Raw genomic sequence first — 25893 nt, forward strand, 5'->3', positions numbered from 1 at the left:
TCCTCCTGACTCTCCTTTTAATTTCCTCTGATATTTATTTATTCCAGCACCTGCTGTGGAAATGGACACATCCTCTTTTTATTTTTTAGGTATATGCTATTTTGTTCAGCGAAAGGAGGGATCTGATTAGCTGCAATAAGTGAAAATACTCTTTTGAAGGTGTGAAAGCGCTTAAACAAACAGGCTTAGTGATGGCTTTTATAATCAAGTCAATATTTTAGGAACAATGAATGATAATGAGGTGAAGAAAAAAACCTCTTAAAGAGTTTCAGATCTCATTTCCAAAGATAAGCATTAGACACACTCTCTATCCTAAATCTCTGAAAAAACTTTCCTCACAGACTTTCAGAAATTTCCCACTTAGGAAGACGGGTACCGCATGTCCCCCTTTGGGCGGAGGGTGTGAAAAAGTCCATTTGCTTTGAAGCAAGGCAAACTGCAGTGAATTAATATATATGTGTGTGTGTGTGTGTGTGTGTGTGTGTGTGTGTGTGTGTGTGTGACAGAGAGAGAGAGAGAGAGAGGAAGAGAGTCGGCTAATCCTTTTCACTTGGTAGCAGTGTCATTGGCTGTCATTGACAACACAGCTGACACCTCAGGCCAATGCACTCTTCCCATGGTGGCTGATGTGGACAACAACAGTAACAACAACAACAGCGACATCAAGCTGCTCTCGCTCTTTGAGGTTGACAAGAACAGCTACTGGAGGGCATTCCCTCTGCCCGTCTGCCAAGGTGACTTCTGTGTGTGTGTTTGAGTGAAAGACAGCACAAGAGACAATGTCTCTCTTTACACACAGAAAAGGGAGAACATGGACGATAAAAAGCACAACCAAATATTGTGTGCTTTCAAACACATCTCATGGCATTCATCTCCAGATTTAGTTGCCATGGAGATGCCTCACTTTCTATCAAATGACCATCGCAACAATTCCCTGAAATGGTTATTTAAAAACTTTAATAAGAATAAGACAAAAGCAAAAAACTTTTTTGTTCAACTGATTAAACACCAAAGTTTACAAATAAACGAGCCAGCTGACTGCCTCTGCAAAGGTCACACAGTAGGAAATTTCAGAACTGAAACTACACTTGCAAAAAATAACTCAAAAAAAAAAAAAAAAGAAATAAAATAAAAAAGAAATCACACAATGAAAGTGCCAACTTGTGTAAAAGGTAAACGCGTATAAAATGCACAAAATCTTTCAAAACACTAAGAATGATGTATGCTGTAAATTTTAGGATTACTGATTTTCAAAGGATAACCATAAGTGGCCATTTTTCATTTAGAGCATTTCAGCGGGTGTTCATACAGTAAATGTCAAAGCTGATGTAATTTATACGCTGAAGCAAAGACCCGTACAGCACAATTATTTCCCATGCCCATAATCATCATTCAGATTCCTCTGTTTCTGTGTGTGAATGAGCTTGCAGTGCTATTTTGTGAAACCAATTTATGCTATGAAACTGTGTGAAGGAGATTTCAGCATTATCAGGACATTCTGGATCATCCCCACTTGACATCCTAAGTGTAAGACTGACGCTGCACTGTTATACTGCCCTACATGTTTCTCTCAGCCCTCATTTTCATTTTCAAATCTGCGTTTATGCATAACTTGAAGAAAAATGGCTTTGTCATTTCCTTGGGCTTGGCTGTACAGGTCACAACAGAAACATTCAAAGCACGAGCAAGTACAGTTAGTTAAATTACTATTAATACGTTTCAATTCTTCACACACAAAACTTTCATATCACTCTACATGATGTCAGTACATCCACATTTTTACAGATGATATCCGTTTTGATCACATTATAACCACCTTCAGGTTAGCTGTGGCAGCTTAGCCAGGGTGCAGAGACAATCATCATCGTTACCAGATCAATTCAGTTCATGTCCGTTGGCTGCTTTGGCAGTTGAAGAAGAGAATACAGCATAGCGTCATTTTCTGGACCTGCGTCTCTTCTCTCTGCACGTGACCCTTCGGGACTGACCCTGGACTTGGAGGATGAATTTAGAGAAACGGATTTTGCATGTGAGCTCAATACAGTTGATGTTGTGTTTTGGCAGTTGGAATAAATTGCACCAAGGCTGTTGAGATCAGTGTCAGGAGGAGAGTTAATGGGACAGACAACTATAAGCGGCTCCTCTGCTAGGTGGGCTTCAGTTCTGATTTCGTCATATTCAACTTCCTTGAAAAAGGGCAAAGTGAGAAAAAAAATATAAGTAAGGCTGGCAACATAAACTGAACCTAATTTTAAATGTGAAATCAAAATATTAACAACTTTAAAACCTGCTATTGAAAGTACTGCTTCGCAATCCTTAAAGTAGCACGCAGACAGCCTAATTGTTGCAACATGTTGCTATAATGTTGCTACCAATTTTGATCCACAAGTAAATATTGAATATTGATTTCTGGTAATAGTGTAACAACAGATTTGTCAGAATTTTAAGTATAAATGGGCAACCACTGCCTGATGTACAGTAACTAAGGGTTTATCTTGAGGGGAGCCACTTATGTTCAGGAAACTAGTATATTAACAAACGCAGTTTGGGCCTTTTTTGTCATAATAATAGCTCTACTTTTCTCACTCCATGACATGTCAGCTCACACCTCTGTACATATGCTGTGCATGCAAGGCAATACTTGAGCCTCACACCGCTACAGGGTGCAGAACTGTGTGCGAAGCTGCTGTTGAAGTGCAACAAAGCTCACCACATACCCACCACAACGTCTCAGAATGATCGTGAAGAAACTTACCAACTGCGTACCGTCTTGTTGGCAGTCAGTACTTGACACTGACAAAAACGTAAAGGATAATTTTTGTTAGTATGTTTCCAGAATTGGTTAGTGATGTATGCAATGTGCAATTGTGTTTTCCAGATCTTACACAGTTGTCTTTTCACTGTCTCCCTCAAAATTGTCAGTGCAATAAGCATGATGGTTAGCATGATAACACCAGTAACCAAATATGGCATTGTTCCTAACCAATGAAACCAAAGAGAAAAAGGTGGAATCAATTCAACTACAGCATGCTTTTCTATAAATATATTACATCATTCTACTCATTCCAGCACGCACTTTTCACCACATATCAATAAAATATTTATTCAAAAAGATGACCATACTACATTATTGGCAATTCTGCATTTCTACTTTAATAAAATAAATACTTCTTACTAGATCCTGATGTTTCTGATGCTGTAGTCATTGTTATATAAAGGCTGGTCTTTGATGGAGCGATATTAATGATACTACCTGCTCTGCTGGAAGAAGTAAAGGGGCTGTCTGTAACAGTGGATGTCACAGAAAGCCCAGGAGAGACTGTTTTAGCAGTTTTGTCTAGATCTGGAAGCAGAAAATAAAACACAGACTAATTATTAATTAGATATTATTATTTTGGTAATTATTTTATTTTTTTTATGAAAATGAACAACAGAAACTTACCAGCTGTAACGTTAAGCTTCACCTCTTGGAATGAATCTTTGAAAAATCTTTCTATTCCACAAACAAATGTTTGCGAGTCTGATGGCTTGAGGTCAGTCAAGGTTACAGTCAAGCTATTTCCCTTGTTAAATATGTACAGTCTGCCTTTACGCTCAGATTTTCCAAATGCTGCTTTGATGATGATGTCGTTGTCTTTTAAACATGGACTTCGACAAATATACTTCACATTATTCTGTATATTAAACCACGTGCTCCAGCCTGTACATGTGAATGACACATTTTTTCCAACATGGCCATGTGTGATGAGGGGTGTCATCTCCACAGAGGGAGCTGCAAGAGAATGAGGGCCATCTCTGTACTGCCAAACCGTCAGTGCATTAACAACTTCAAATGTGTCATAAAAAAAAAAATATATCACATCTAATCTGATCTGATCTAATCTGATTCGTTTTACCATTCTTTTAGTATTTAAGTTTTACTTGCAAAAGATACATTGTTAAGAGCTCAATTAGCAAAATGGGTAAATAAAAAAACATTCAACAGCTACAGTGTCTGGCCAGCAATTAGTTGAGACACAGAGAATACAGAAATATAAACTCACCTAAAAGAGGTAAAAAACAAATGTAGATTACTATCATGATAAAAATCTGGTAGCAAGGGACAACAAGCCTTGGGTCTAAACACAGCCACAGTTTCTTTCTAATGCTTCCTCTTTTCTTTCAGGCTTTCAAATATCATAGCTCCTCCTACTTGCCTTTCAGTTACTTTCAAATACTTCCTCTACTGCACCATGATAAAATCAGGAAACCTTTTATAAACATACAAGTATAGGTTTGCTAAGCAGGTGATTACATTCTTCTTCTATAATAGACCTGGCCAATTGGCTATCTTGTCCTTTTCATGTCATGTCTGTGAAAAATGTGTCCATGTCATACCCTAATCAGGGCTGGACACATGAAGCCAAACATCCATCCCCACAACATACCAACACATTCACTTCAATGTGGAAAGCTTCATGCCCACCTCACTAACAGTCCCAGTCTCTTTTATTTTTCACCTTGAGGTTGTCTGGGCATTTCTGCCTTCTGCTTGTCAAAGTGCTGGCTTCCATTGGCAATGGTTAAAAGGCTTCTCCACTATATATCAGTCAAAACAATAAAGATGTCAGTGGTTCAGTTCTTCACAAAGGAAATAATTAGGTCCTAGATGGTTAACTGAACACTAAATTTAAAGAAAGAAGGAAGAGATGAGCTATCAAACGTTGCTATCACAGTTAGCGCCACACAACAAAGTCAAACCCACTTTCTGCCACTCCAGAGGGTCTTGAATAGCTTTTGGTGCCTGACTTCTCTGATCTTATTGCACCATCATAGCATCAGTGTCCATGTAGCTAACTCAGAAATTAGGCTACAACTCACAAAAAGGAACTCGGGTCTCATTAGTTTTAGCTGATTCAATAGATAAGCTCTCAGTGGACTTTTCAGCAAAAACTTTGAATATATTACAAATGGATTAAGTGCTCCATATCCAATTTGCCAATTCACTGATTTTAAAATGAATATCCATAGGATGGGTACAATTAGTCTTTCTTACGTTCTATAAGGGTTTTAATTAGTTTCAAAATAATCACTTCTGGTTAAAACTAATGTAGACGACTGGCGCAACTGACCATTTTTATATTTGGGACGGTAAATGACCAAAGTGAAAATCTATATTACACAATTTTTTCGAACAAAAAAAAAAAAAAAACATTGAGTGATAACTGTCTTTACTCTGATGTAGATGCACTTTCTGACATATTTTCACATTTGCACCTCAAAAACAGAATTCAGCTTCAGTTGCTGTTATACATAAAATGAGGTAATGTGAAATTAGGAGTGGACAACTGCTGAGCTGTAATAAAATACGACCTACTTTAATAAAGTTTGCCTATTCATGGCAGCAAGACTTTCGTTTGATGAACACATTTGAAATGGAAATAAAAGCAGAGTGCTGCTCTTTGAGTGCTTTGTACTGATATGAAAAATATGATGTGCCATGTGTGCTTAACTTCAGAATTTCACATTTCAAAAGAAAGAGAAGGACAGACACAGTAAGAAAAAATAAGAACATCAGGCAACATGCAAAATCAACATAAAATGATTAAGAGAGACGGAGTCATTTAGACTACAAGCAATGAAAGAAAATGGGAGAGAAAGGAGGCGCTTATGTGCCATGGATAGTCATCACTGTGTTTTTTCATCAGTTCAAGAATACTGCAGTTCAAAATAACATAACAACATAACCATCATTTGTTACGAAGAAAACTTTGATCCAGGAAAAAGAAATGGGCCCTCGAGAAGAGCACTTAAACCAGGAAGTTGCATGAGCCAGATAAAAACTCACGATGAAAACGATCCCTAGCTCTACTTCTTCTTGAATTGTTTATAGGCAGATTGCTGTTTACAGTTGAAAATACCTCTTGGCAACCGTTTCATGTTTTTGGAGCTGCAGCTACATCTCATTAAATTCCCCCAAAACATGTATCGAACTGAACAGAAACCAATTAAAAGGATACATAGCCAACCAAACAGACATGGGTCAGGAAATAATAATGTTACGGAAGTAAAATGGGTGAACATATTATTATTTTGCAACACCAAACAAAGATGAATAATACCAGTGCGCCTATCACCTTCGTCATACTGAAGACTTTCAGTGTCTTATTGCTTGGGGCATTTTACTTGTGAACATAAAGTGACACAAAAACAAAAGTCTTTTACAACAATGAACACTCCAGAGATTCTCCTTAAAAACATAATCATTTTATTTCATATTTTATTGGTATTGTTATATACATGGCATAATTTGTGCTTTTTTTTATTTATCAAGAATAAAACCATAAGGGATCATCAGAACATCAGAAAATTAAACTTTAAACCAGGACTGACTTTTTTTTTTCTTTTCTTTTTTTTTTTTTTTCCAGCTGGATATACTGAGAGTTCTACAAAACCCGGAGAGAAGGGGAAGAAAAAGACAGAAAACTAAATAGATAGATAGGTAGACTGATAAGTAGATACTTTATCCAGAGACACTAGCAGATGGTCCACTAAGGGTAGTGTGAACGTTCAGACTGTGATGTGCTTTTACCAACAGCAGCAAAGGCACCTGTGTTACGCTTTGTTTTTTTAAAAAAGAAAGTAAGCCTCAGGCCCTCACTCCAACTGAGTCCATACACATAGAACCAGATCCATTCATAATTCCTTCCAGGGGGATTTCTGTCACACAAATCAGCAGATTTGTGTGATGATTTCCAGCTACTGCCGAGGTTTGGTGTCATGTTAGCCAGCTCGCAGCTTGAGGCATTTCACTCTGGTGTCCCCATTTGAGAGTTATCTGAGGTTGTATAACATAAGTTGTAATGGGACGGTCTGTGTTTTTTGTTTGTTTTGTTTTTAGAGGTGGGGAGGTATAGGACAGGAGTGTTGGAGTTTCTAAAATTAGTGATCAATGTTGTGATGGTACTATTAGAGAGGAGCAGAGCTGACCTGGGAACGCCTCGTGACGGCTCATGTTGGCAAGATACGTAAGTTGCCATGTTGTCATCTTACAACATGAGGTTTTGGGGGTGGAGAGGGTGCAGGGCGGGTGGTTAAGTGGTTGTTGCCTGTTATTGCAGTGTCCCAGTTCCATTCAGACTGGGACCTACACTACAGGCTATTCCCCCCTCTCTCTCTGTTTCCTGTCGGCTTCTCTGCCACCTACTAAAACTAATAAAGGCATAAAATGCCCCCAAAACAATAATAATCATGATAGTAAAAAACATGAGGTTGGTGGGGTGAAATCTGAGTGGGCCATGTGTCGAGTCCATATTGCTGAAGGGGGCTTTCAGGTGTGGCTGTCCTGGGGTTCTCCACAACTTGCAAATGTGTAGCAGGCTACCTCAGTCACATAAGCAAAAACCTGGGTGAGAAGCTACACAAAAGGACTTTTGGCTGGCCTTTAGTAAGTTCTGGCAAAACATCAGGCCACCAAGTAAGGAAAAAAATAGCTTGGCTTATACCGCAGCAGGGGAAAACTGCTGAGGAGAATGGTCAGGAGGTGAAAATAACACTTTGAGGAACCTCAATAACATATCCTCTGAGAAGGACACATGGAAGACTGGGGGTAAACCTCACTTATGTCTCAAACAGAGCTCTCTGAGGTAGTCAAGAGGTTCCTCAATGGCAAGTCACCAGATGTGGTGTGGATGAGATTCACCCTGAGATCCTGAAAGCTCTGAACGATGTCGAGCTGTCTTGTTTGGCATACCTTTTCATTGTTGTATGTAGGTCAGGCACAGTGCCAGTGGACTGAAAGACGGGAATGGTGGATTAGAGGGTGTGCTAATTATCGGAGTGTCCCACTGCTCGACCTCTGTGTCAGACTGCTGAAAAGGATGCTCTGACTGATAGGTGAACATCACATACAGAGACAGTGTTTAACAGTGGACAAACTCTTTCCCCTTACAAGACTATTGAAAGGGTCGTGGGAGTTTACCCACCTACACGTTTTGTAGAAAGATAATTGACTTCCATCAGGGGAGTTGTGAGGAGCATTACCAAAGTATGAGTTGCCAGAACTATCGTTACAAGCCATCCAGTCCATATATAGCTGGAGCGTGACCTGTGCCCCATGTTCGCAGCAGTTGGTTCTGGCTGCCGCCAAGGTTACTCCTGTGTCACCTACACTGCTTGTGATTTGCATGGACAGGACCTCAAGGAGCAGAAAAAGGGAGGAGTGTTTCTGGTTTGCAGAAGTCAGAAAAACTTCTCTGTTTTTCCAGAAGTTATGGTTCTATTTTCATCAAAACATAACCGAGAGCATGCTCTGGGATGGTTTGCTTTGAAGAGTGAAGTGTCAGCATTTCATCAAAGCATGTGACCATGGTTGTCTTTTGGAAAATGTCAGATTGCTCCTCAGCAAATGGAGTTTAATCATTTTTGTGTTTTGTTCAAAAGTTGGGTTACAGTGGAGTGTGAGATTGATAGGCAGATTAGTAAACCAGACTGCTGAGGTGACGAAAGAGCTGAGCCAGAAGACCAAACTTTCAATTAACAAGTTGATCTATGCTTAAGCCTCAGCCATGGTTGTGAGCTGTGGGTAGAATAAGAAGAATGGAAGAATAAAATTGCTAATATGACTGGCTAAAATGTGTTTGGCTGAAATACATATGAGATTCCCCTTACATAGAACAAGAAGCTCAGACATCAGTAGGGAGCTTCGTGTGGACTTTCTATTGAAGGTTTTCCAGGTTTATCCAACTGGTAAAAGATCCTGGGTTGAACTCTATATATATATATCTTCAAAAAGTTCCTGGCAAAAGGTCTACCTTGCTTGACCTGCTGCTGTTGTACCTGGACTCCAGATAAGTGGCAGATCATTGATGCATTTATTTATGGCTATTTAAAAAAAAAATAAAAAAAATAAATCCAAAATCCTTGTTGACTTCTCTCACTTGCAGTGATGAACTTTTAAAAGGGGGCATGATGTAAGAGTGAAGGGACATTCTTCCTCATATTCAACTTTGTGGCCAAGAAAAAATGAGTGAGATTTGGCAGGATTTAACAACAGATATAAAAAGAACAACAGGATGAAAAACTGAATGGCAAGGATGTGCAGCAAGGGGCAATGAGAGGTAAAATCACTGAATGACGGTCAAAATTGAATAAAAAGAGGATGGAAGCAAAGAGCACAAACATGCCTCAGTGACTCTAAAACTGAGGGTTAGACAAGGAGAGCAGAAAGGTCATTCAAAAGAAAAGACAGAAATCAGACAGATAAGAAAACACAGAATGAAGATGTGTTACATTTCATAAAGAGACCAAAGCTTCCCAGCCACTGGCTGACTCCTTTGTCCGCCTGACTGGAGGTTAAGTCCCATATTACAAAATGATCCATCTGACTTTGCATTCAACTGAGCCTGAATATAACTGAAGACTTAGACTCACTTCCCCCTTTTTTTATTATTACAAAACACACAGGGACAGAAAGTGTGTGGAGAAAATATTCTACCCAATACACAAAAAAAAAAGTTTTTAACTAGTCCAGGGAAAGAAAGCAGATATACCAATGTTTTCTGTTTGTATTTTTTTTTTTTTTTTTTACCTGACTGGTAGAAGGAATTGGATAGGCAGAGTGACATTTTCTTTCTTTTTACCAGTCCAGTGCATAGACAGAAAAAAAAAAAAAATATCCAGTGCATGGAGTACAGATAAAAGAGAGGAGCAGCAAAATACGAAACGATAAATGATTACAAGGACACTGAAGAAAAAATAATTAGATAAGAAATAACAAGTAAAATATTAAATCTGAGGGAGAACTAAAAGAAAAGAGGATGCGAATATGGGGGGGAGCAGCTGGTGAATGCATGGCAGAAGCACAATTATTTGCATTAGTTATCCTGGGAAAACAGAGATTGGAGAGCATTGTCACTATCAGGTGCAGATTAATGTGGAAAGGTCAAACATTAACAATTGGGTCGAAAGACTAGAGAGGAGGAGGGGGAAGGCCTTTCTGGTATAGATTGGTCCATTAGCGAGCCTTAGCTTCCCACTAGACTAAACCATTGTCTGATTTATTGTTAGCTACCTGCAGGGCTAAACCAAAGTCCTTACTGATGTCTGTCCGCCAACAGATTGACCCAGGTTCAACCAGAGTCTTGGTTCATGTCCCCTGCTGATGACTTTGTAGTCCATCACCATATCTGTTCATCCAAACAAAAAACAGGAACATGTTTTCCCCGGACATTTTGGTCAAACGGTGAACACGGAGCACACTTTGTTTGTGAGAGAGTCGGCTGTCCTCAGGCAACCGCCAAATGGAATCCTTGTGGCTTTCAGAAGCTGTCATGGCAGCAATTCAGCAATGGCAAAAACAGCCAATGAGAGCCCCGGAGGGAGACTTTCCCCATCCATGGCCATGAGTGGTCTGACCAAACCACAATCTTTGCTGGCCTCAATCATCCTTCCATCATCTCCCATTAGCTACTGACCAATCAGAAAAAGACTTGGTCAACGAGCTGGCCTCTCACCAAGCTCTAGTCTGTGTTAACTCGGTCCTTTAGCTTGCATTAGCTTCACGCAAAGCCACAGTCCATGTCGATTTGGTCTGTTAGCAAGCATTGGCTTCCTGCCAAGCCATAATCCATATTATTCAGTTGGTTTACAGACATGAATGTCTTGCCATGTTACAATCCATATTGATTCTGCTTCTTTTTTGTTTGTTTTTTTAAACTGGCATTAGCTTCCCACCAAAGCCACAATCCATGAGGATTCAGTCCGTTGGCTAGCATTAGCTTCAAACTTCAATAGTTCATATGTCCCGTTTGTGTGTGCATGTGTGCCATCCTCCTACTTTCAGCTCCAGAGACAAAAGTTGCTGGTGGTTTGGCAGGTCGAGCCTTTCTCGGCTGGGGACAGGTAGAGCTTGCCATTAGCGCATGCACAAAGCTCATACACAGTCTGTTTAGTGTAGGTGGTACCTGCAGGCGCCCCCTCTAAAGGGTCCACAGCACTGCCGAGGGGGATGTTGCCCAGCCTGATAGTATTAGCATCTAGAAAGATCTGGGAACACAAAAGAGAGATGACTTAGAAGACATGAGAGCACAAACATTGAGAACAAAAGAAAGACAAGAAAATACACCAAACATAAAATAGACACACAGGAGTGATGTTCCTGCTGTCGGGCACAAAGCTCCTGCGGATAATCTTGTCTCGAATGATGAACAGAATTAAAATAAATCTGTGATTTTATTTATTAAATTTATTTATTTAAAGACTGAAAACACATTGCCCTCAGACATGTGACCATACTATGATTGATTGGGTTTTTCATCTAAAACATCAACATAGACGGAGCAATTTCTTTAATTCAGGGGGAGGCTGGATAAAAGAGGATAAAACAAACAGGGAGAAAAACATGATAAAATAACAAAACAAACAAAAAGTTTAAATTAGCTGTTGGGACATACCATATTTATGTAGATCCTTTCCTTGAAATATGTGCCGAACAATAAGAATTAAAACCAGATAAACGAAATTTACTCAAGGTACACATCAAGACAGTTATTGGTGTTAAAATGAAACTAGCACCAGCATAAAAACACACTTATTGTACATTTTTAGTTTATCTGCACAAAAAAATAAAATTATCCACTCTTAATTTTGCAGTGCGACAGTTTTCACAGCTCTGATGTCAAAATAACTTGAAAGTTGTGCGTTATGAAGTTTGTGTCTTTTTTAAATGATTTCCAAGGCAACTAAACCCTTCAGGGCACTGAGGGGTTTAGTTACTGATTTTAATTTAGATTGGGCAGGAGTACGGGTCAAGGGGTTTGATCCCTAATCAAGTAGAATTGATCGAATGGATCACGTGCCCAGCCGAGTTTGTCTTTAATCACTGAGTGCAATGAACAAACAAACAAGGAAATACCATTTACAAGAAAAAAGAGAAAGACACAGAAAACTATAATTGCCGTAACTTTGTAACAATAACGAGAAGTTGGAGGATCCATGGCTATATTACCAACCAGAGCAGATTCAGCGATAAACTTTACCAAACTCTTAGTCTTGAAGGGCATTTGTATACCTGATATCAGGGCCCTGTATTTTATAAAATTACCACCTACTAATTTGACACTGCAAAGCTGAGGTTGGGGAGTAAAGTAGTACTGGTCAGTGAATGAGACTGTCGTCAAATCTTTGATGAGCTTTGATGGTTAACTTATTAATATATTGGTCAATTAATTCAAAATTCATGTCACTGTTTGGAAATAATGCATAACAATCACCATTTTACCTCCTTAAAGTCCAGATTGGATCATTTTAAAATCCATGATCATTATTTTTGATTCTAGACATTTGGTAAGAAAAAAACAAGACAAAACAACATTAATTGTTAAATTATAGCAAACACTCCTCGCATTTATTTCGACAAAAGGACAATCTGCAATATAATCCATAATGCGAGGCCTCATTACAGGACAGGACTTTAACACAGCAGATGGACAGTGTTCAGAAGAACACCTTAGGCCGACACAAGGTGAGTTTTGGATGAGAATCACTGCAAAATCTTGTTTCGACTGACTTTGTGTTTATTTACTATTCAGCATTCAAGAGAACTGTGCTTGCTTACTTTTCTCTCGCACATAGAATCATACACCGCAAGGCTGCACACTAATCTCAGCAGACATCACCACTATTCATGTTACTCGTTTTAGAAATGAGTAGAAGGGAAGTAAAAATGGGTGTAGAAAATAGCTACGAGTGCATAAAGACAGAGGTGGAAAGCGAGGGAGTCATATTAAAAGATGAGGGAAGGATGATGGAGAGAAAATGTCAAATAAAAAATGGCTGGAAGCATATTGGAGGACATAAGGAGTGTGAGAAGATGAATAGAAAAAAAAAGAGAGAAGAAGCAATGAGGGATTCCGATGCCCCAACAGTGAGGAACCAATTAGTATAACTAACGATTTCACATTGGCTGACGGAGCACACCTCGATCAGTATAAACAACATCCACACAAAAACTCTGCACACACGCACACACAAGCTCTCCCTCCCTCTGCATGGTGGAGCAGAGTGGAGTTGCGACTCATGGTATCTGCGTTGTGTGAAGCAGTACATCAGAGTCATGAACCTCAATATAAAAAGGCCTTTCACAAAGTCAGATAGCTTGTTTTCATTTTTTAAGTCTTCCTCATGATTACCTTCAATGGTTAATGAATTTTTTAAATGTTCCATCCCACAAATCCTGACTAAAGATATGGCAAGATAAACAACCAAACAGAAGGTAACAGCAGCCTTTCCTTGAAATGTCAGTGTTGTTTTGTTGCTAGTCAGATGTCATCAAAAAAGATACCTAATATCTAATATTTATTGGTGATGAGTGTTACAGCCATAGTGGTCCCCTTGTGTCTTGATCATTTTGACATTTTCATCCAATGGACTCACAAAACTACCGGTGTGTTTTAGAAGGAGCAAGAAATTATTTATGTAAAATTACAGTTTAATTGGAAAGCTTAATGAAGCACACTCTGCTTGCCCTGATACATGCTGGCTTGCCAGAGTCCATGTTTCCTTGAGTTGTTCCTAAAGTTAGTACTAAGTATTATCAATATTATAAAAATGGGCCAAGCCAAAAAATACCACAATTTTTTCTTCAGGCTAATTACTCATATTAGTGGGCCATACCTTTACCCTTAAAGTTAATGATTTCTCATATACAAAGAAGTTAAATCCGTAAAACGAACTGTCCTTTTAAGTGCCACTATTTTAGTATTGCTATTTATTTCATTTACATGAATGGGAGAGGCTGTGGAAATGAATTGCCCCCTGGGATAATAAAGTATTCTGAATGTGAATCTGAAGTAGTCTAGATATACACGATTTTCCCTGTCGTTTAGATAAAACAGCCATGTTTCCACACAATTTGGTATAAGGGTTCTTTTTAGTTCAGTTACTCAGCATCTCACCACAAAAGAGAAGCAGTAGAGAGTCTCTTTGAAGCAACTGTGTACAGCCATCTCATTAGCCTGCCATGGCCATTGGTTTTAATGAGACATAGCAACAATGACAATAAGACACTTTAAGAGCTAGTGAAAAATGTATACCTGAACATCTCTCCCTACATGCCGGGCAAAGGAAAATATCACATTACATCTCTAAATGTCAAGGTATCCCTTTAACGGGTCCCTGGTGCACACCTGTCATCGTCCCTTTGGCTCCCCAGTAAAAGCTGCCAGCCTTCAGTTATAGCTCTACAGAGGAAAGGACTCAGTCACGGTTAACAACATAAACCAAATCTAATTCTAACAGCCTGCTTTCCACAGCAGTGAAAACCTAAAATGAACTTGGGCTTGGCTGTGGGATGGCAGAATGAGGAGAGATGTGTCAATGCACATGGAAATGCCAATGAAATTACCTCTTTGTTTTTTCCATAACATTGGAAACATTATAGCAACAAATTGAGAAACACAGGAGGGAAACAGAGCCAAGATGGCGGAAGAGGAGTAGCGACCCAAAAACAAAGGCAGAGGACGCTGTTTATTCGAATGGGAGGAGCAGATGGCAAATATTTGGTCAAAATGACGATGGAGTGACAGAGAACTAGGTAGAAAGGAAGTGAGAAGTAAGATAGAAAGAGTGAGATAAAAAGGATAGATGCTGAGTCGCAGGGAACAAGCAGGGGTGGTAGATGGACAGACGGGTGGTGGATGAACAGACGCATTGATGGAAAGAGGAAAGGGAAGTAAAGGAATGGGAGTGGAAGTCATTTGTTCCACCTTAAGGTCAGATTAGTGCTGACATTCATCCCAAATGAAAGTGTCTGTAAGTATTAGGTCAGCCTGTTGTTAGCAGTATGTGAGGGTGTGTGTGCGTGCGAAAAGAAAGCGGCACTTAAGCGTTTGTGAATAAAACATCATTTATGAATGAGGTATAGCATTAAAGCATGAAGGAGTCCTTCACTTGATCAGTGGTGCTTCCATTAATATCTAGTGACATGCCTGCATTATAGCTGCATGTGTGTGAGCATGTGTATGCCTGCTTACACTGATATACCTGTCATCTGTACCCATCTTAAAAAGCTTCTATTGCAGCCTTCATGTTACATCTCCTGAAATCCTCTATGGTTACACCAATCAGAAGAAGTCCTCTGCATTTGTCATGCATACGTTTTGTTAAATCATCAGAAGGAGATGTTCTGGGCTCCACATTTTCCAGCACACACAGGAAAATCCCAGAAAAAAAAAAGTTCACAAAGCCAATCTGTAATTTATCACTTGTAGGATGAAAAATTAGATTTTGATGAGTGCAGCTATCTGCTACAGAGAGTCAGAAATCTGCTTAGTATTAGAAATGATCGGGCGATTATCGTGAACTCATCTGTCACAGCAAAGTGAAGAAAAGTGAAAATATATTCACTGATGCCTCACACCTGTTTTTTTCACGTCATGTTATAAGGAAAAAAATTATAATTTGATAAGTAGAAATAATTTTTCTTTTAGAGAAACTAAGATTTCAAGCTGCATTTTCAGCCCTATCCTATCCAGCCTTTTGTTATATGTAAAGAAATTTACATAAATGTACTGTGGATGGGGTGAGCACAATGTGTGCGTGCGCGTCTGTGTGTCTAAGCTCTTCTCTCTCCGATATCAGTTTAGCAAGCACATGGCTCAAGAAGATGGGAAACATGCGGGAAGAAGCGATTATGGAGGGTCAAAACATTTTTCATGGATGATTTCTTTTGGCACAGCTGAGGAGCGGGCCAAAGAGGGTGGGAGGCGAATGAGCTGTGAGGGTAAGGCAGCAATGAAGGAGGTTTTCCTGTAATGAAAGGCGGGGGTGGGGGGTGTTTGACAGCAGAGGAAATATGAGGGTTAAAGTGTCTTTTGGAGGAGATCGGGGGAAGAACAAGCGTTGGGGTGAGCTCTACGGTGAAGTTCGGAGGAGGAAGGAGTGTACGGAGGTGTTTAGGAGGACACAGGGAGGAGTCTCGGCTGTGTGGAAGGACAGGTGAATATAGGGGAAAACACATTATTTATCAATGCAGTGCAATTTCATTTTTTTTTTGTTTTTTTTTACCCCCTTACCTACTTTATCGAACCTATTCATCTGACAGAAAACTATTTCTCAGAACCTGCATGTCAACAAAATATCCACTGGTCAATTCACGTCATAGTTATATTACTTTTCAAAGTGTCAGGTATTAATCTATTCTTTCTCTCTGTATAGTTCGATGTGGAGACAAATCCAATACCAAGTGCATGAATGCCTGTACAGTATGAATAAACAATAAGAAGTGAAATTCAGGGCAACCTTCTCACAAAAATATGAGGCTCTTAAAGTGACGAATGGAATCTCAAGAAGGTGAAAGTGCGTTTGAGCAATTTTGTTGTGACAGCTTGACTGTGCTGCTCCTGTTATTTTTAAAATTTTTTATTTAACATCACACAGGACAAATGCAGAAACATGTGAAGCTCAGCCTTGATACACATCTCGTCTTAGTTGAACTTGTCCCCCATCCTCCTCCTCTTTCTGACTTGCTCACCCTTCGCTCCCACACACTCCAACAACACAAACAGGTGTGAGGTTGTGAGGCTATCTGAGTGTATTACACAGACCATTAGGCTTCTTGAATGGACAGACGCTGAAATGGTAGCTGACAATGAAGTAGATGACAGCGGCTGGAGAGAGGCTGAGTATAGAGACTAGGCTGTAGCTCCAACATGAAGCAATATCGGTATGTTCTACTGTACAACATACACACACGCACAACCGTAGATGCAGAAAAATGCATTTGCACAAACACATTTTGACGTGAATAGAAACTATACTGTCTTGTTTATTCTCAATGTTGGATATGTACATAAATAAAGATGTACTCTTCTGTTCCCATTTGGATAATTTCATCTGTATTTTTATTTTTATTTATTTTTGTCATTTTCCAGGCCAATGTAATTGATGCAGTTTCAATCATATTGTTTGAAACTGGCATATCTGTTTTCTGATGCAAAGATGACCTAAACAGAGATGCATTTACACATACAACAACAACAGCAACACGCAAACAGAAGCAGAAAAGCAAACCCAAGTCCCACACATAGAAAGACTGAGACTGAGTTTCATTTGACAGAAAACAGCATCACACAAACACCCGCGTTTATAACAATGCCTCAGGTAGCGGAAGGGCTGGGCTAGTCAATTTTATGATATTAATCACACATTTTGAAAAACATCCACTTCTCTCAGCTAATGGGAGAAATCTGTTAATATTTTATCATCCATCTCTAATAAAGACACTGAATGATAAAAACAAGCAGAGAAGCTCGACAGAATGAGATGGGGATGTGGGGTATGAGTGTGTGTGAGCAGATACATGCATGTGTTTTAACGTGTACATGCATTTTGAAATGTTTGATTGTGTGTGTGTGTGTGTTTGATGTAAGCTGTGTGTCTTGAATCTGTACTTTTGTGCATAGATATGCTTTTTTAGGTGAGTGGTTATTTTGTGCTATTTGTTATTTATTTGTGCATGTTTATATAGTATATCCTTGACTCTTCTACAGCATCTGTGTTTAAGACAGGGACTTACCCCCTGTCTGCATTTTAATTCGCTCACTTGGCTGCCTTACCCGCAGGTAAAAGAACGAGCAGTGGGGGGGAAAAAAAAAAGCCCTGTCCCTGTGTACCAGCCCAATAACACCTTCAGGCTACAGCGTCTTAATAAACCCCAACAATGTGCCAACAAACAATAAAACTCCATGGTAACCCAACTTTGTTCAAAAAGTTTCTGTTAACCTGATTTCACCTCACTGCAGTCAGTTTTTGTGCGTAGCATGAACAATTGGAACTTAATGGGACATTTGAACTATTTATAGGGTCTTTTCATGTCTGAAAAGAGTTAAAGTTATTTGATCACTTCTCTAAACAAGTTGCAGGGAACACCATTTGTTTTTATATTTTATGGTAAATAATTTTTTGTTGTAGATTTAGATGCTTGTAAACCGACAAAGAAGTTTCTCCACTTTTTCATTTCAAGCATCAAGAGCTCAAAGGTTTTCTGTTTTGTATTTGAACTCACTCTCCGGTAAGAACAACATGCAAATAGCCTGACAAGCTCACCATTCCATCGTGTATTGTGAGGCGATGGAATGTATTTTGTCTCTTGAAGAAACCTGGATCTTTACGTCTTCAAACTGACAATCCAATGACTATTGTCAATGAAGACATTTTCTAGTGGCCAATAGATTGAGATGCCATCCTCTGAGGCGAGTAGTTGAGCAAAACCAAACTCAGAAAACACGCTGAGATCAACAGCAGCAGTCACTTATAGCATTCTCATCATTTCAGAGGCTATTTTCGCACCCTGCTGCAAAAAGTATGTAATGTATGCAATATTTTTAATATTTGAACTGCAATAAAACCCCCCTTTGAAACTCCAGTTCTGGACAATGGTACTCTTGTATTATTATTATTATATTACTCTGCAGATCAGTTGTTTGAGTGTGCTTGTGCATAATAATACAAAAAAGACTAAATACATTTATTTCCATAAGAAAGGCCTACAGTAAAAGCAGTAAAACCATTCTGAACATAGCATACATGTCAACTGATTTTAACGTTTTACAATGGCACTGCTTTTAAATAGATAATTTATGTTACTAGCTGTCACTCGGTGCCTGCAGCTCCAAGCCATTTTTTCTAAACTGGCAACATGCTGATCTGAATCTCCAAAAGGAAATACGCTGACTATAGATAAGTAACTCAGACAACCGTACATCAGATAATGCAAACTATCACCTCACTTTAGTGATTTATTTTAAAATAAGTGTTTTTATTAAATAAATTAGGGTTCATAAGAATGGAGTGAAGGAAACCAAAGAGCTGTTGAAGAACACACACAGGAAAGTTAATAGGGTATCAATCAAGTCTGGAGCCTTTATCCACCAACATGCGAGATGGGAAGTGAGACATTTCCTCCTGCACACTTTGACATATTCCACTAACTTGAAACTAATTCCAATTGTTGGCCATGCATGGCCAAGTACAAGCCTTGTAGGACCTTCTCTGCAATAGGCAATAGGTGCTAGCATGGTGCTGACAGTATTTTCAATCTACATGTATGATTTTGTAACCTCTTGAACTAGATCAATGTACAGTATGCAGTATCTAGAGGGGGAAGTCAACATCCACACTGTGTTGCATTGAGAGAAAGAAAAAACAAAAGAACAACAAAACTATACATTATAGAAATGAATAATGCTCTCCAAAATTTTTTTTTTACTGTATGCTGTATCTGTCACAATTACATTTTGTCACCACTTACTGCCAAAAACTATTCTCCTATGATTTACATTCACATGCAGCAGCCTCCCACTACAATAATAAAACATTACTGCTGGAACTGGTGTGGCCTACTTGAGACCCTTTAGACAGTATTTGCTGAGCATGTTGCAGTATTACTCCCTCAGGAGCATTTACTGTGCTGTCTGCCTCTTAACAAACAGCAAATAAACATCAAAATGTATCCATTTTACACACTAAATGGTCCTCCATTTGAATGCAAATGTAGCCCTTCTGACACACACACATATGTGTGTATATATGAGGATGAGAATAATTGTTTTAAAAGTGCATTACAAGGGTATATTACAGATAACCTCCAACAGATGAGTGACTTTGGCCAACACGCCAGTAATTTAAACTCCAATTTCTATGACTTGCAACTGGCACCAACAGAAACATGACTGATTTACAGCAAATGCAGATTTCACATCTCCATTCTTGGCAAAGTCTCCTCTGAAGGCTTTATATCGGAATGGTGAGACATACAAAATAACCTCTCTCCTTTAAGGAAGAAGAATAAAAATGAATGATACAAAGAAGCTCCTGAAAAGAGCTGCGCATGCAAAAAGCCTTTACTGCGAGGTGAATTGAGGAAGGATAGATTGATTAAAAGTTAAAGCAAAAATAATCAACAGAGATGAGTACGGGGGCAGTGACAGACTGATGAGACTTGAAGGGGGAAGAAATTAGACGGACAAGCAAGAAGGATTAAGTGAATTAATGTAGGATGGAAAGACATGAAGGAAGACAGTGAGAGTGAGTGAGAAAGCGAGGAGGGAGAAGGGGGGATAGAGAAAGAGAGAAAGGGAGTTGATAAAAAGAGGCTGGAGGACCACAGGAATCCTGAGAGGCTCTGTCAACTCTCATTGGCTTTGATTTTAATGGAAGCCAGCGCTCCCCTACCTCTAACCCATTTGGCCCTAATTCCAGCACTGCTTTCCAAACTTTTTAAACTTTAATGGCCCCTTCTTAAGTGCCAGCTGCTGACAACATTGATTTGGCTTTAAGCCTCGCTGTCCTGCACGCCTTTATTTTCTCCTGCAAAATCGACAGAAACATCTATTTTCTGCCATCCTTCTGTGCCTCCTACTCATCTGATCCTCCTTCTATCCTCCCTTCATCTGGTACCCTTTGTTCATGTGATCGTGTCAGCGGTTGAGAAAGCTTGTATGAAAATGGATGAAAAGGAATGCTATTTGGATAAACTGCTCTTTTTTTTTTTAGGGATGTATGTAGATATTTTTTGCCACTTATTTTAAGCAGAGGGATTTGGCTCGCAGGGGAAGAGATTCCAGACTAAGGAAGAGATGCATTTGGGAGAGACGCACTTCATGCAGATGCAATGACATGCAATTATAGCATTGCTGCCCAAAGCAATGCGCTAAAAGTATACAGCAGCAACTTCCTTATTTTTGGCTGAATCAGAACTGTGAGGCCAGGTTCAGAAATGCCTGTGTCTCACTGAGTGAGTGATGGAGTTGAGTGTCCAGTTCCACCATCGGTCAAATGCTGATCAGTCAAATACAGTGTGACTGAGTCATCTATTTGTTGGCTGGTGTTATTAATGGATCATTTACAGCCTTCACTGCTGCTGACTTTGTGTATTTGTCTGGGCTTAGTTCTAAGTTCTTACACAAACCTTAGCAACTTTTGATAAAAGAGAGTTACCAATAGCGTTCTTTGAGCGAGAGACTAATGTCCTTCTGTATCCAATCTATTCAGAGATGGAGCAGCAGTTTGATAAACAGACAGAGGGTGTGCAGAGTGAGAAACAAACTGGAGAGATCACTTTCCAAGAACATATTGCTGAAATCACAGCCCAGTCTTTATTTTGATTCTATCAATACATCCATCCATTATCTATGCCGCTTATCCATCAGCATTGTAGAGGGGCTGTAGCTGATCCCTGCTGACATTGGACAAGGGCATCCAGGACAATTTGCCAGTCCATCTCAAGGCCGACATGTCAGGACACTCAAAAACAAATAACCATTCACGCTCACTTGCCTACTGGCGATTTAAGTCACCAATTCATCTAAACGTGAACGTTGTACACTGTGGGAGAAATTGGGAGTACCTGGAGGGCAACATGCAAAGTCCATACAAAATGGTCCCAGGAATCAAACCCAGAACCTTTTTGTTGTATGGTTATTTTGTCAGAAGACATTGTCAAAATCATGCTTTTAGTAATCAATAGGAGCAGTAGATTTCATCTTGGTTGGATGCCCCAATCAAAGATCAGCACCTTGGACTGGAGCCATTGAAAGACATTATAAATGGACCAGTGGAACTCTTCAGGTACGTCTTTGATGCTCTAGATTGTAGACAGATGAATCAATAATTACAAAACATAATCAGTGATAAGATAAACAGCAGTTACTATAGATGAGAGGAGATGTTGTGGGAAAATAAAGGCAAAAAAACAAGAAACCATCTATGTTATGTATAAAAATATGTCCACAGCTCAGTTTACGGTTTATGTGATTCATTTTGTTGTATAGAATAAACTTGGTGTATGATGCATATCTGAACAAAATGTAAACTGTCCTGTTGTCTCATGGGGTCAACAGGGACAAAGAAATGGGAAGTTACAGGAGTTTAGATGACTTGCAAAATATTTTTTAACTACTTCAAGAAATGAAATAGGTAAATTTTATACATTAACAATAAATGAGAAAATGCCATCGATTACTAGCATTTTCCTGAGTACCAGGAAAAATGCTTTGGAGTGATACCAGTCACCTCAGCAGCAATGAAATGTGTGTCTCTAGCTCAAGGATAACGCACGTCCTCATATAAAGTGCAGCCCTGTAAAAAGAGACTGTGCTGGGCATTGCGTCATTGGGCACTAATGTTATAAAATAGTTTAAAGGTCTATTGTTTTCTCTGCAGAGAAAAAGATGAGTCAGTTAAATGGGAGGAAAAAAATAAATACTGTTGATACGCAGTGGTAATCCATCTCTGTCAATTTTTTTTACGTTTTTAAAAACCCTGAATTATATATTTTCCCAGACCGATCCAACAATGGCAGGGATAAAGATCTGCAACTAAAGTTCATGCATAAAAATAATACATGAAGAATCTAAATTTGTTCTCTGTGTGGTCTCAGTATAATCCGGATGGGCAATGAATAATAATTATAACAACAGCTACAAGATGATGGCTAGGTGGCTACTAAGTGATGCCAAGCGAAATAAATGTATTTTGTTTTAATTTATGGTTTGAAAAGACCTGGTTTTAAAAGTGGCAGATCTACCGTCAACTTAGGTTTATCCCATTAGTGTGAGTCTCAGTCTCACAGATTTCCTTCATGGCAATGTAATTACACGAGTCTTCCCCCGAATACATTTACATATGCTGCTGCTGATAAGGATTTCTATGGCATTCATGTAGCTGGAGTGGAAAGTGATTTCTTTCTGTTCGGGTGCTGAAGTAAAGGGTGACAAGGTTGAGGGGAGGTGCACCACCAATCCTTTATTTTGTCAAGCTTTTCAAGCTATCAAGAGTTGTCAGAGGCCCACAGCACAATCATTGTTACACCCTGCTAAATGCTATTGTTTGCCATCAATAGGATGACGTCTATTTATGCAGGGATGAAAGAGACAGCGAGAGATGGAGAAGGAAAGATGGAGAGAAGGAGAGGGAGAGAAAAGGGGACATAATGGTTGAACAAAGAGAAGGAGATAAACCAATATATGAAACAGAGCAGGAGAGAAAAGAAGAGAGGACAGAAAAGAGGCAGAAATTATAATCCCCTCATCCCTACCCTTTCTCTGTGAAATGACAGCCACAGTGATGTATAACCCTGGCAGGGGAAAGTTAATTAGATAGGCTGGGTTACTTAGAGATGAAGGATATGAGGGGGGGTGGAGGGGGGGCTGTTTGTAGGTGTAAGGAAAAAAAAGTTAAACAAAAACAAAGAAAGGAATAGAAAGAAGGATGGCAGCGACATCAGAAAGAAGACAAGTCAGGAAAGGCCAAGGGACCAATGGAGCGGTATAGGACATAGAGGGAAGGTGCAGGAGAGACATTGTAAGGGTTGATGTTGAGTTGGAAGTTGATGTTTAAATAAGGAGTGAATGGTGTTAAAATTGTGTTTTTTCTTTGTGCTCAGTTCAACTGTGAAATTATTGAGACACAACATGATTGACATGTATGCCACAATATATCACAGGCGCCATGGGTGGAATCAAAAACATAAATGACCAAAAAAACAAAAACAAACAACAACTCAATTTCTCAGGCGCTGACATCCTGTGTGCTTGGCTCAAGGACACACTTTAACATGTCATTCGCACTACTGAGCAGGTGACTGGGTGTCTGCACTCCACCAGCACAATACATGTCTCGGACTAAAAGCATGGGATAAACATCAGCAGAGACAACAGCATCAGACTGGCCTGGGAGTTTCAGTTGGTCTGGACTCTGAACTTTCTTTAAACGTGCCCGTAATCTTGCAAGAGTAGAACCAAACATCCCTGCAGTTGCTTTCATAAATGCTTATTTTGCGTTAAAGTCATTTGCCCCCTAAAAAAAGTTTACTAAATCACTCATTGGTAAAGACAGCTTTAAAGTGTTTATAGTTTCATTTTTAGCTTCTGTTTCTATGGTATAAAAAATACTTTTGGAAAATAAAACATAAACTTGATACTGCACATTTGATTTAGTTCTAGAGGCTCTAGGGTGTAGAGTGCTTCATGGGCACAGATATAATATTTTCAATTTGCCGTTACCCGAGCACTAAGGAGGTTTTACATCATACATGAAGGTAACCATGAATAACACATTGTAAATGTCTTCATGTCAAATACTTTGACTTATTCATCAAAGCTTAGTTAATGTTGATGAGTCCACCTGAAATATTCATGCTGTCTGATTTTATGTTTTTTTCTGATACTATGTTGTTAAAAATTTTGTCAGCAGTTGCTTCTTAGATTTCGATAATATATAATTTCCCCTGAGAGTTTAAGTATTTCTGATTAGTTTGGTAACATTAAATTCCAAGAGCTTTATTGATTTTTTTTTTTTTTTAAATCGGATACGAAGATTACATCACTGGATCACATGTTCCTATGCTCTATAGATCTCGCCCCAGCTTTAATACCTTTAATGCCACTCTGCCATATTCAATATATGTGAACAGTCCTCCACTAAAGGAATATCTAACCCTATCCCTTATTACTTAGTGACCAGCAGAATCACACAGGAAAACAAGAGCAGGAGAGGAGAACAAAAACTGGGATGACAAAGGAGAGGAAATGATAACTGAGTTTAGATGACGAGCCTCAAACTTTTACTGTTGGTTTCTATTATATGTATGTTTGTAGTGACGTGTATTAGAATGATGTTTATATGTTTTTGTGATAGTTGAAAGTGTGTGCGTGACTGACAATGACAGTGAATGCGACAAAACAAGCGCAGCCCATTCTTCTGTTAATTACTGAGTTAATGACACACTATGCTCCAGTGGACAAGCAACATGGCAGGTTGATGCACACCCCCCCCCACCACACACACACACACACACACACACACACACACACAAGGATAATGGCTAAGTCTGCTTCAGTGCTCACGCAACATGGCAGCCTGCTATGCAAAGAGCTTGACAGTGAGATAGCAGGCTAACAATGACACTGACACACACACCGACACACATCCACACACACACATCTGACAGGGAACCTCATCAACCCAGCTTTAATGAAGTCACTTCTCCCAAAGAGAAGAGGGGTAGAAAGGAGGGATGAGAAAATGGGGGTGGGAAAAGGAGGACAAGGTCGCCTGGATTGATGACGCTCATTAGCCTAATAAGGTACTTTAATGAAGCGGGCCAAACACTGTGGAGTCTCTGCCATAGAGTCTGATGCATTACACACACCTAGCAAGTTTTTGTGAGTTTGTGCTGTGCATTGTCTTTCACATAAATGGCTATTTTTGTGAGTATCTCACACACACCAACACATGCAAAATATATATGTTGCGTGTATATTACGCTCTGAGACACGGTGTAGTGACAGAGTAAAATAATGCTGACCACAAATCTCACACATGATTATCACATACCAACACTCCCCCAACCACAGCCACAGCTGGAAGCGCACACTCACCTCTCCTTCTGAGGACTGCAGAAGGAGGTCTTTCCTACAGGACGCTGTGAAGTCTCCCACTCCAGCGTTGACTTCGACACCTCTAGGTGCCTCCAGGGTGAGGGTCCGAGTTGGGGATTCCAACCTGTGAAGCATACTCACACTTAAATCTAGCTAGAAGCAGTGGAAAGAGTGAAAGGCTGCACTTGCACAGGAAAAAAGAAAAACGGGCCAACTAGAGCCAACAGACTATTGCCAGTGGATCAATAATGAATTGAGGGCGAATTAGCTTGTCAATATAAATACTCAAACAAAGGCAGCACAAACTATTTCTGCACTAATGAAGCACATCTAACAAAGAAAAAATCAGCACTTGCTGATTAAATCTTAGTTCTTGACTAACTTGGAATTGCATAAAGTAAAGTGAGTAGCATGCTCTCCTTCACAACCCAAAACTGATGAGCAACTGCTTTTTTTTTTTTTTTTTATCCCCGTT

The 25893-nt window shown here is 39.4% G+C and overlaps 2 protein-coding genes across 3 annotated transcripts in view; both read right to left on the bottom strand.

Annotated features, from left to right (window-relative positions):
• Positions 1-1162: 1162 nt before the first annotated feature.
• Positions 1163-4123, bottom strand: LOC115048369 (uncharacterized). 2 transcript variants are annotated; one of them, XM_029509811.1, is made up of 6 exons: positions 4044-4123; positions 3443-3772; positions 3176-3343; positions 2886-2978; positions 2756-2793; positions 1163-2186 (listed from the first exon to the last, which is right to left on the bottom strand). In XM_029509811.1, the coding sequence occupies exons 1-6, from the start codon at positions 4078-4080 to the stop codon at positions 1881-1883; spliced, it is 972 nt and encodes a 323-aa protein (XP_029365671.1). In that variant the 5' UTR covers positions 4081-4123; the 3' UTR covers positions 1163-1880. The 2 variants fall into 2 exon arrangements, with proteins under 2 accessions (XP_029365671.1, XP_029365662.1); XM_029509802.1 differs by having other exon boundaries at positions 3443-4104.
• A 6695-nt stretch (positions 4124-10818) lies between these two features.
• sgcz (sarcoglycan zeta) overlaps positions 10819-25893 on the bottom strand; it is a 132800-nt gene continuing 117725 nt past the window's right edge. Inside the window, exons 6-7 of the mRNA XM_029508208.1 lie at positions 25419-25542; positions 10819-11025 (exon numbers count right to left, since the gene is read on the bottom strand). Coding sequence (XP_029364068.1) covers positions 10819-11025; positions 25419-25542 — 331 coding nt within the window. The remainder of the gene's footprint in view (positions 11026-25418; positions 25543-25893) is intronic.

Source organism: Echeneis naucrates, chromosome 1, assembly GCF_900963305.1.
Source record: "Echeneis naucrates chromosome 1, fEcheNa1.1, whole genome shotgun sequence".
NCBI classification, from domain to species: Eukaryota; Metazoa; Chordata; class Actinopteri; order Carangiformes; family Echeneidae; genus Echeneis; species Echeneis naucrates.

What these genes read in the sequence shown, in the direction of transcription:
- LOC115048369 (XM_029509802.1), bottom strand. Translation starts at nt 3,899, where the DNA reads ATGGTAAAACGAATCAGATTAGATCAGATCAGATTAGATGTGATATAT. An exon ending in ATCAGAAACATCAGGATCTA is followed by an intron (nt 2,979 to 3,175) that starts GTAAGAAGTATT and finishes TTCATTGGTTAG; the next exon opens with GAACAATGCCATATTTGGTT. An exon ending in AACAAGACGGTACGCAGTTG is followed by an intron (nt 2,187 to 2,755) that starts GTAAGTTTCTTC and finishes CCCTTTTTCAAG; the next exon opens with GAAGTTGAATATGACGAAAT.